The sequence below is a fragment of the Montipora foliosa genome, chromosome 2 (assembly GCF_036669935.1).
Source record: "Montipora foliosa isolate CH-2021 chromosome 2, ASM3666993v2, whole genome shotgun sequence".
Lineage (NCBI taxonomy): Eukaryota > Metazoa > Cnidaria > Anthozoa > Scleractinia > Acroporidae > Montipora > Montipora foliosa.
In genome coordinates this window covers 7,003,446-7,015,373 of record NC_090870.1, presented here as the reverse complement: position 1 = coordinate 7,015,373, position 11,928 = coordinate 7,003,446, and the positions used below count along the sequence as shown (strand labels likewise).

At 38.4% G+C, this 11,928-nt stretch overlaps 1 protein-coding gene across 1 annotated transcript; it reads right to left on the bottom strand.

The window, feature by feature from the left end:
• Window positions 1-1,279: 1,279 nt before the first annotated feature.
• On the bottom strand, window positions 1,280-11,928 carry LOC137992269 (cyclic AMP-responsive element-binding protein 3-like protein 3). The gene is made up of 9 exons (XM_068837507.1): window positions 11,674-11,928; window positions 10,393-10,621; window positions 9,106-9,269; window positions 6,413-6,499; window positions 5,361-5,408; window positions 5,217-5,275; window positions 3,861-3,929; window positions 3,354-3,532; window positions 1,280-1,638 (listed from the first exon to the last, which is right to left on the bottom strand). The coding sequence occupies exons 1-9, from the start codon at window positions 11,797-11,799 to the stop codon at window positions 1,424-1,426; spliced, it is 1,176 nt and encodes a 391-aa protein (XP_068693608.1). The 5' UTR covers window positions 11,800-11,928; the 3' UTR covers window positions 1,280-1,423.

The window sequence follows — 11,928 nt, the reverse complement described above, 5'->3', positions numbered from 1 at the left end:
GAACCCCTGGCGTGAGAAAGGACTAAAAAGGAACCAATATAATAACTATGTATTACATCTAAATCAACAATCCTACTTGGAGAGAAGACCAAATGATGCAGTCTTAAATTTCTATCAAAATAAAAGTGGTTTTCTACATAGACCCAAATTTTGGTGACTGGAGACTGAACTTATAAATTCGTTTATTTTTCTATTGCTTGAGTCATTCATGCCACCCTCTTTAGTTCACCAGCTAAGAGGAAAACAGAAGAGCGAACCGTGCCTAATTTTGGAAAAATGGCACGAAGCCGGGAATGACACACCTTGACGGAATCTTATTGTCTGAGTGATTCAGTTCTGAGAAAGACTGCTTGTAACTGATGACCAGAGCAGAGGTCACCCTCAGAATAAAAAGACGTATCCACATCTTTGGAGACACAAGGTCGTCTTGCCTATGAAAGATAACTTTTGCTCTAATTCTATAAACTTTAATCCCTAAATAAACATTCTCAGGACTCACCCAAACGTAACATTCCATCAATATGACTGATCTTTTTTCATGGCTAAGCTTGTTGACCAGCCTGACCCCAGCCTCAATTAAGTCTCTTTAAGGAATGCTTAATTAACCCTTTAAGGACGGTGTCTACTAATTCAAGGATATTTTTGCGCGGTTTACTGAATATGCGGGAAAAGCAGATCTTAACAAATCCAAAAAGAAAATTTGGGGTAACCACGCATTTTTCGAAGATAATTAATTAACAATATTTGTAAAAAGCTTTAAAATACAAAGCAATGTATGGCGTTCTTTTCCAAATTAAAGCTTAATTGTCTCTGAAAATGCGTGGTTACCCCCAATTTTCTTTTTGGATACCAAGAGCACTTGCTAAGTTCTACTTTCTCCGCATAGTTTTGAACCACGCAAAAATATCCTTGTGTTAATAAGCACTACCCATAGGAAATCCGAGTATCTCGAGATACGCTGAACGCATGCGCAATAACAATAGTAGGCACCGTCCTTACGCCTCAATAGTGCCACTCATAGATTTTACTCTGTTTAGTGCGGTTTTCAATTGAGTGTTGAAAGTAATTAGCGAATTACTTTGGTTTTACATGATTTCACTCAGTGATTGGTTCAACGTTCTCGCGCCACTTTTTGAACCAATCAGAAGTAAAACCAAAACCAATCGTGGCTCGCGCGTGCACATTTTCCCGCGCTTTGTGTCGGCTACGTGTAATTACTTCGAGTTTTGATTGGTTTACTGGATTGTTTCCGTTCTTTTTGATTGGCCAAAGTAATTACTTTGGTTTTGGTTTTACGACACTCATTTGAAAACCGCTCTAACGGACGATTTTACATGTCAATGGGGGCTCGCTTGGGGCTTTAAGGGTTTAGCTAACAGTCTATTTTTAATATTTACACCGTGATAGTCTTAAATCTGGTGAGTCATCGCTTCTGAGATTTGATTTGATTTTCTTGATGACTTTTTTCAATGTCAGAGACTTCAACTGTAACTTCACTAGACAAAGGGCTCTGTGATATAAGCGGAGTAGCTGCCTTTAGATAATCTGAACTGTTCAGATTAAATTGGGCAGGTTCGGGAAAATCTTCTTGGTCAGTTATGTACTCATCTGCGACTTGAAGAAGGGTGCGTGATCGAACTGCAAGACAAAAATGGGTTGAGAAATTGAGTTCACTAGCAACCCAGACATTTTGCCACTGGTATTTGAGTAACTGGTCTTCTAAACTGTGCCCAGGTGCATCTTTTATATTTTCTGGGCAGACAGGCAGGGGAAGACAAGTCTTCCCTGAGTATTAAACTTGTACTTATTCAATGGTCACCCACCACCATGGATTATGTGTATTACAAAGAATGTTACCTGTTGTATTTGGCAACCATTAATTATGAGACCTTTGCGTTACGCTAATTCTGTTGCAGTAATTCAGCTGTCTTTTAGTGAGACCACAGAGTTTGGTCGTCAAATAACTCAACACAATCAGTTTCGACCCAATGCAGATATCTCCTGTCCTCCTGCCTGTCAGCCTTATGTGAACAAAAAAGTGAAGCTTCTGCTACCGAGGAAGGTGTTTCTTTTTCAGGGATGATGAAAATTGGCAGATGGAATGAGAGGTAAAAAAGTTTCTCCTTTATGGAAATTATGAGAGGTTGTTCACAGGTTCCCTGTTCTGGTACCTTGATCATTTCATTTTTGCCAAATCATTGTCAAATTTCCAACAGTAAACTGCTCTTTACTTCAGCAAAGAGCATGCATTTTGTGCTCATATAAAGAAGGTGATATGATGACTCTGTTTTTGCTATATCATCCTTACATTACAGTGTAGACAGCTACACTGATTTGCCAACACGTTCATTGCAAAATGCAGACTGCACACCAGGGGTAAAATTCAGACTGCAGAAACAGCCCCAAACCACCTTTGGTTTAAGGGGTTTTCCCCTGTACTCTGCATTTTGTCACTGGTCATATCATCTGCCATGGTCCTCATATTCCAACAGCCAACAGTTGTCTGTTCCTTGGGGGTTACTGCAGGACCCATCAGGCTTTGGGCTCCTGATGAGTTTGGCATCCTGGGTGCCCCAGCAGCAACATCCCCACAGGGAAGGGTTGTTAGCTCTGCACCCAACTCCTAACTTTGAGGACCAGGGGATCACTCCAGCTGACATAACTCCAGGGGCCATTGAGGCGTGCAACCTGCCCCACCATGATAAGGTAGTGGCCCCATTCAGAGCAGTTTACCCCTGGTCTGCCATCTGCATTTTACACTGAACAAGTTGGTTAGTCAATGTAACTATCTACACTGTAATTTAAAGATGATGGAACAAAAACAGAGCCATCAAATCACCTTATTTATATGAGTAACAAATTGAATGCTCTTTGCTGAAGTAAAGAGCAGTTTCCTGTTCGAGACTTGGCAATGATTTGGCAACAATTACATAATCAAGGAAACAAAAAAAGGTACCCAATGATCAACCCCTCGTAAGTTCCATAGTGGAGAATCTTTTTCAGCTCTTGCTCCATTTGCTGATTTCCATCACATTGAAAAAGGAATGCCTTCGCTGCTAGCAGAGGCTCTATTTCTTTTGTACCTGTAAGGCTGACAGATTGGATGACCAGAGAGCTCTGCACCAGGCAGAAACTGACTGAGTCGAGCTTGCACTACTGTCAGTTACTTGACAACCAAACTCTGTCGTTTCACTAAAAGACAGCAGAGCGGTTACTGTAACGGCATTCATGTATTCACAAAGGGCTCAGTTAATTGTCACCAAGTATAACAGAGAACCTTCTTTTTAGTACACATCAGCCATGATAGTTAGAGACAGTTAAGTAAACACGAGTTTAATACACTGACCACTTACCAACACCTGAGGCGTAGGTAGCCATAGATTTCTTGTGTTCTCCCATGTTATTATTGAAGGGAAACAACACCAAACCAAATGCCAAAAACAGCACCATTAAACAAGTTCCAGCTTGTGCCTTGGTAGGATGTGTCGATGCTACCAGTGCTTGGAGTTCTTTCAGCTGATCAAGAAGGGACCTACCAAGAAATAATTATTAGAATTAACTTTTTGCATCAACATTAAAGGACAGACCATTACAAAGGTGATGGGGTGTGAATAAATACAGAAAAAAAATTTTCCATGAAAAATGTGGGAAAAAATACTCAAGGTCACTAAGCAGTAAACACAAAAAAAGATCCTGCCTGTGGAGACGGGTGTGATCAATAATGAAAATGGTGTCCCAAGGGAATCATTAAATGTCACACACCAGACACACAATATTATTGACCTTGTTATGATCATTACTAACTAAAATTACAGTACCATAACCAGTAAGCTGCTAGTAAGCTGTGATTGAAAACTTACTTGTTTTGCTTTTCCAGACTGGCCACTTTCTTGGTTAAGTTGTGATTGAGTTCAGTACATGTTTTTACCCTAACATTTGGGAAAGGATTCATCAGCATACAATGTAGGTATGCTGTGTTCTACAGCACATTTAAAGAATAAGAGGGCAGATTGGCATGCTGCATTTTATTAATAAATGAATACTATTGTTTCTTGATTATGCATAACTTGTCAAATCAAGTCCTTCCTTGATTTTAATTTAATGTTTAAGAGTCACAATTTATATTACTATCTCTTCATTTCTTCATCATTGAAATCTTCTGAAAAGATTCTACTATGAAAGAAAAAGTCAGTTATTGCACTTTCCTTGGCTTCATCATGTGAGAATAGAAAACTTCTTTTCCCATCAATAGCAACTTGCGTAAGAGGTGGGTTCAGCCGCTTTAAAATGCAGCTGAACACACAATAATACCTTACAGGGGAATCTTGATTTAAGGAACCTCTATTGACCAAGTCCTCGATACAACAAGCGATATTTCTCAGCCCAAAGTTAAAGTAAAATGTTTGAAAAAGAACCTTGATATACATGTAATGAACCTCCATAACAAAATCCTTGCTATAATGAACACAATAATCTGGAGGCTCATTGACAAGTGTAAAATTTACCTTGAGATATTGAATAAATATGAAAACTCAACAAATTGTGATTACAAAACAGACCAACATTGTATCCTGTAATATACGCTGTCACAATCCGGAAATGATTGTGCATGTCTGTTTTATCTACATGTAGCATTTTCAATTGCATTTTTTTTCAGTTCTGTGATACAAGCAGACTGGAACTTGTATCCTGAGATAGCCTTAACCATTATTACTGTTCAGTTTACGTGTAATAATGCAGCTTTGTGCGTTGTATACTGTAGCCACAGATCTAAACAAATTGAAAGTCTTACTTAGTAAATTGTTCAGAGCTGGGTACGGCTGCAGTATAGAGCAACGTAAAGTTAACACTTGCAAAAAAGAAATTTTAACTATACCTTGATATAGCAAAAATTTCTGTTGTTGTTCTAAAAATTCATTATAACAAGGTTTTCAATACTGGCCCAGGGATAAAACTCGATATAACGACCTAATTTCCATGGACTCCCTTGGCACATCGTTAAATTGAGGTTTCACTGTACAAGAGAGTGCAAGGACGTGACAAAAAGCAACATATCAGAGTTAAAGCACGAAAATGGCCCAGTGAATCACCCTTTTGTTTTAGACACGCTACCTATAGAACACTGGTATGTAAAGGAATTAACACTAGATTCAAGTCAGGCACTAAACTCTCAGTATTTATAGCAATTACTATGCGAAAACAACAATTCTACGCACCTTTCTTCCAGTCCATCAACATATTCTTTCTTCTTCCGTCTACTCTCCATTGCAGATTCCTACATAAGGTTCAGTAACAATGATATTGAATTCAAATTAATATTTAATTAATTAATAATAATTACTTATGAAAGGGTTACCAACCTTGTTCTTGATTTTTCTTCTCACTTTCTTGAGAACCTTTTCCTCTGCCTGTTGAAAGAACACAACATTTATAAACCATTTTACTACTTTCACCAAACCAGGAAACAACTCTGTTAGGTACATGTACACTTAGTTCTGTGAAACAAATACTATTATTCTTCTTGAAAAAGGTAAAAATGATAAATGGCAGAGTAGTTCAACCTAAAATGCTTGCTTGCCCTGGCAACCCTACCACCCGCTTTAAAAAAAAGATTAATAACAGGGCTAGAAATTAACGAATAAATTGCAATTTTGCAACAAGATAAGAAAATTTAGTCACAATTTCGCAAATTTTAGTTGCAAAATCATTGAGCTGCATTGTGTTGTCAATGGTTTAGCAAAACAAAATATGAGCCCACAATACTTGTGTGTAAAGAAACCACTGAAAATGGTGAATGATATCGAAGGCATAGAGTTGCGCACGTAACATTGCAGCTAAATTACACTATTCATGGCGAGGAACAAAATAATTTTGTCGTTTCTTTATTTATATTAGCAAATTTAAAAATTAGCAGCAAAGTGGCAACCACTAACCCTTTTGTTTTGAAAGAGAGAAGGTGAAGACAAGTCGCCAATTTGCGACTTCTCCAGATATTTTACTCACAAAGGGAAAAAATTCAGTCGCAAATGCAACTGTTTTGGTCTCAATTTCAATCCCTGTTAAATACAATAATTATAACAAATGCATGTACTTAATTGACCGCTCCCCATAGGGGCTTCTTAGGGCCAATGAAAGATAATTAACAAAACGACGGAACAGAACAATAACAACAACAACAACAACAACTGTTAAGAATCCCAACAGGTGGGGGGCAAACCAGTTGGCTATTTACAAGTGCAGCTGGGAAGTTAAACCAGGGACTAACAGGAACAAATTCAACGAGTGGTCAGATCGGGTCTTGAACCATGGGATATCTGGATCTCAAGGCAAATGCCCTATCCACTGGGCCAGTCACTAACTCCTTAATAATCTCCATGGGCTATGAAGAACTACACAAACTGCACCAATTTACCTTGGTAAGTGGCATGTCTGTCGGCAGTGTGACTCCTTCAACTTCCAATAATCTTTGCTCTTCACTTGAGAGAACAAGAACCTTGGACTAAAAAAGCAAAAAAACAAATTAACATTTGGACAAAGATATCATGGAGTAATAGGCCAATTATTTCTGATGTCCTTGTTTACATTTTGTCCCATTAACATACAAGTTTGCTGACATCATACTATTCACAAATTGACTTCAAAAGGTAAAAGAATGTGTTAAACTTTGTTAAATTAAATTTTAAGCTTTTTGGCTTTGACAATGAGCAAGTTATTAACCATCAAAAACCAATGAATTCTTGGGTTGAAAAGCACTAATCAAGCCATACATAAAAATTTTTACATTCTTTGTAAAATTAATTTCAAATTTTCATTACTCAGCTCATTAATTTATGCAGTGCACTTGAAATCAATATTCAGTACTTACTGATTTTCTGCCTGACAGATTAGAAAACAATGGGCCTATGCTAATGAGGCAAAAAATGTAAACCAAGATTCCCCTATAATACTACGCACATTCAAAATCGGTAAACTAACTTTCGATGCAAATATTTCTCCTATGACTGAATACAAATTATTATTTTGTATATATTTTGCATTTGAAATCCACTGGAGTGACCTGGCCTACAGAATCACAGTGTTAAGTTCACACATAATACTGTACCCCTGTAACAGTATTATTCAACTCATACATAACAAGGAAACAAAAGAACTTTTCTTTGTGTCTGATGGATTAAACTGGACTAAACTTCGCAGCTCACATGGCATTTATTAATGACCTAATTCACACATTTACACATTCCGCGATGGTTGAAGAGCTCTGACCGGGTCCCTCACTTAGTTGTAACACATCAAAAAGTCATGTCCACCACACAGGCAGTGAGTGATATTTGTAGTCTGCTGGTCCCAGTTTCCCCTCTCCCTTTGTACAGTCAAGTCTCTCTACGACAGACACCATCGGGACCAGCCTCAGCTGTCCGTCTTTGAGAGGTGTCCAGCTTATAGAGAGTCTATGTAACATGACCCCAGGAATTTTAAGATAATAATGCTGAAGCTGTGCACAGTGAATACACGGCTGTTTAAAGTTTGTTTTAAGTTATTTACTTGAACGAAACCTACCTGTTTTAGATTACAATACAAATTCGCTTGTCATCTCCAAGTTATTTTTTTGAATGGGACAATGACTGATTTAAGTATGTATTCCAGCGACAAAATAAGAGCTGTCAATTAAACGTCTGGTGTTAAAAAGAGTCATGTACAAGAATTTTTCTTCCCTAAATTGTAATTCGCAATCACATTCAGCACCTCACAAGTGTCCGTTGACAATTTCAAAGTGTCCGTTGTCCATCTTATGGAGGTGTCCGTCTTAAAAGAGAGTTCGGTTATAGTAAAATGACTAAGAAATGGCCAGGACCAGCACCAGGTGTCCGCCTTATAGAGGTGTTCGTTAAGAGAGAGTTGACTGTATCATCAAAATGGCTGCTGCATGATTTCACGATGTTGAGAGAAATAGGTTGAGGAATTGCATGTTTTAAAGTATTCAAAGAGCCAGAAATTACAAAAGAAGAGAACATTGATCATTTTGTGGTCGCAAGTTTTTGTGTCTGGATGTAAATTAAAACAAATCAAATGGCCCAGACCTTCCTTACAGTTTTGGTTGCCACTTTATTCTCTATTTGCTATGGCAACCAAAACGGTCGCAGCTTGGAGCCCTGTATTTTGCTCTTTCAATCAATCTCACTATGTGAACCTTCTCGGCTTGACTTTCTCAGATAGCCTAAGCTTTTTATTTTCCTTCATCATTTTAATGGTTTGGGTGTCAAAGGGTTAATCTCTCCTTCCCCCCAGTTTTGATTTCTGGTTCTTGTAGTGTTTGCCTTATCAGCTGTTTGTAACCTAGTTACCTGTAGCTCTCTTTAATAAACTATGGGTGGGGAATTTCTACCTGCGTCACCCCTTCAGCTCTGCGCTGAAGCCCTGTCAGGTAGGGGAGGCATATTGTTACATCGCTGGACTGGGTTAACTTGGCCTCAGGACATTTTGCCAGCAACTATGCCTGACATACAATAGAGGCATGAGGCACTCCCTCAGCTAGGTGCCGAGGCCCCTCATCCGGTGGTCCAACCGGGTGGTGGGTATTATCCATGCCTTGCCAGTACATTCCCTACCCCCTCGTTTACCCCAAAATTTGTGTGCCTGTTGTCATTGCTGCACAAACAAGCATTAACCTAATGCAGACAGATTTCCCACTCGTACTATGGCAATCATTTTTAAGACACCTAAGAAAATTTATTTTTGTTACACACCAGGCCTTACTTCTTTGCACCCTACCAGTAAGTAACAACCGGAGATACAGTCTACACATCCACTGTTAAACTATGTCCCCTTTAAAGCTAATATTGGTATTGGTTATTATTGAGAATTCAGATCGGCGTCATTGGCTAACACAATGTATCATGTATTTATAGGCCTACAGAGGGGGTCTTTTCAACTTTTCAAATAGGAAGGAAAATATTAGAAAATGCTGAACTTTGAGAAAAACTAACTCTCTCTTAAAGTACGCAGTCATGAAGCACTGTGTCGGAAAGGAAATCCCTGACTTCTCTCCTTGATAACAACCCTGATTTATAAGCACAAAAATATATTACAATGCTGTACAGTACATACCTTTTTAGTGCTAGAAACAGTTGTCAAACGCACAGGAATTGAAGTCTGGCTGACAGTTACAACTGAAGATGTCACAGATGATGGTAAACTTGAGGTGATGGTTGTCAACTCTTCATCATCCTTGTTTTCTTCCACCTCAGGGAGATCAAAATCCATGTTCCATCCTATAGTTCAGTATACAGACATAATTTTACACAAAAGGTTTTGATCACTACTTTAAGTGTCAGCTACCAGCTGCCATCTGGTGCTCAAGATATTCATTGTACTAAAAAGTCACTAACAACATTAGTGATTTTCATACAGCCACTCGTGTATGCCTTCAGAAATTCTGTGAAGGAATAGTCAAGGGGTTGCATGCTAATTTCTTGTGTTGTTTTAAACTATTGACCAAAGTTTTTGACGAGCATTTTGCCAAACGGGGGCTGAACGTTAAACAGTGAACAGTGGCTACCTAGTAATGTTTCACATGGAAAACTTTTAGGAGAAAGCCTCTAGCATCAAAAGGGGCCAAACTATTAATATCCTTTAGCTCTTAATTTTTGACCGCAACTTGTTACAGATCAATACAAAAGGTTATTCAATGTTAAATGTTAATGGTGATGCAGTCTGTTTGAGGAATGCATTGTATACAACTTGCACATGTAAAAGAACCTTGCCTGATTCAATGCCCATGGAGTGTGCTGGACTGAGACTGAGTGCACATGACGGAAGGCTAAAGATTTAGCATCAAATTAACCCATTGACTCCTGGGAGTGAGACTTTACAGATTTTACTCCGTCTAACCCTAGACGATTTTACTCATCAACTGAGGACGTCCTACGACACTTCAGGGGTGAATGGGTTAATTTTATGTGAAATCACAACTGAGAGACTGCTACTTGTCATAAAAATTAATCATGAAAATTCCCTTGTATTAGCTTTTCTTTCTCGTTTGAGAAGATTTCAATTTTCGCATAACATCACCAGCCATGTTGGTGTTTTCAAATAAAGAAACAGCAGCCATTTGGCGTCCCAACCCAATCCTCCGGGAATTGAACTCTATTATAATGCAAACGTTTTCTTTTGTTTTTGTTGAAAACCATGGCTGTTGATTATGCAAGTGAAAACCAAAAATATCTGTAATACACAGACAGGTAAGAAAGAACTGAGCTAAAATTTAAAAAATGCTTCTAATATCTTTGCAGCTTTGTGCCTGACGTTTGACCTTTGGTATAAATAATAAATTATAAAATATCATGATGCTAAGTATCTGTGGAAATCCTATTGACTTTAAAAATTAATACTAACCAAGATCAATGGTGAAGTCTTCCATGGTTTGTGGAAATTCAGGTGATGTGGTTGTTGAGCTCAGAATTTCACATAACTCTCCATCATCGACTGTGCAAGGGCTAGAGGTCAAGTCAGAATCAGATGATGTGCTCTCACTACATGGCGGAGAAGCATCATTGAAATCAGCAAAGTCTTGTCCAAACAAAAGGTTCAGAAGATCGTCCTCATCAGGACTGCTAATGTTATCCTGTTAAATAACATACAATATTTTTATGTAATTTTTAATGATAAACATTATTGCCACCTTACGGATCTGGTTTTCTCAGTTCAACATCAAAGAGACCTTGTTCTTTTCACTACGCTTTAAGGCACTAATGTTAAGTCAGAAAACATGGGAAGCATCTTAGCGTTACGCAACTTCTAATTTGATAAAATTTGTAAGACACAGTTGCAGTGAGTTTGGACAAAAATTGAAACTCCTACATTTTCATAACCATGGGAGCAACTACCGAATGCTTTACACAGAAGTTACCTCTGTTTTGTGAAGGAGGCAAATAACAATACAAGCCATTCATATGCAAATAAGTGGCCGGGTATCCTGCACTTTGGCCAGAATTTTTAAAGGTCATATCAAACAGGTGACAAGAATTTTAGTATATTGAAGATATCATTGATGTCAGCTATTGTCAATAATGTGCCAACCAGACCCTCACTGGCTGTCGAAACAAAGGGTCTTTTGTCCCTGTAGTTGGCACATTTGAATAATAAAAGCAATGTTTGTAAACAGATATCTTCCCTATACTCATTTTGCCAAAGAGGGGTGGTGGTAGTGGAGGGGTGCCTAAATAGTAATGATGATGTTTATTATTAAAGCTTCAAATATGCAAACACAACAACAACTCTCCATGCTTTGTCAATATTTACTAAGCTTGTAGAAAATTTGCCATTTGGAGGGGGTCCAAAGGAACTAAATTATGGAATACGAGACCTTTTTTGTCTGTGGGACAACGACAATAAACTAAAACAAGTCTTGGTTGTTGTTTTGGTTTTGATAGTACGTTGCACACTAATTCGATTATGCCTCTGGCCATGGTGGAGGAGGTTTGCTCTGAGTTTAACACGAACTCTACGAGAAATGTGACTCTCAATAAAGCAAACCAAAGCTTTCCAGGTGAAAAGCTTGGGCATGTATCACTGCTTAAGATTTCAACTCAACTGATCTGCAGGACGCACCTTGTATTTAGTAAAAAGGATTAAGTGCGTGCCAACTATAACCAGGAGCTACTTTTTCGCACTCACCGGGTAATTCCATGTGCTGAGGAAATCCGAAGAGCTTCCGAAGAAATCATCTTCCTGCGGTAAGTCAACTCTCTTGGCGTACAGATGATCCAGTGAAACCGTAGAAGGAGACCCAGTCACCAACATTTTATCAACTTGCGAAAATAAGGCCTCTAAAACCCTGCTAACCTACTCGATTTTGGCGTGGAACGAAATTGACAACCAAGGATTCTAATTTTAGCATCGAACGTCATACGATATGTTTGGAATTCGGAC

Excerpts from the sequence above, each read along its gene's own strand:
- LOC137992269 (XM_068837507.1), bottom strand. The coding sequence starts at position 11,799 with ATGTTGGTGACTGGGTCTCCTTCTACGGTTTCACTGGATCATCTGTAC. Across the intron at positions 3,930-5,216 it reads GTTGATGGACTGGAAGAAAG|GGTAAAAACATGTACTGAAC; the intron begins GTGCGTAGAATT and ends CCCAAATGTTAG. Across the intron at positions 3,533-3,860 it reads AGTCTGGAAAAGCAAAACAA|GTCCCTTCTTGATCAGCTGA; the intron begins GTAAGTTTTCAA and ends ATTTCTTGGTAG.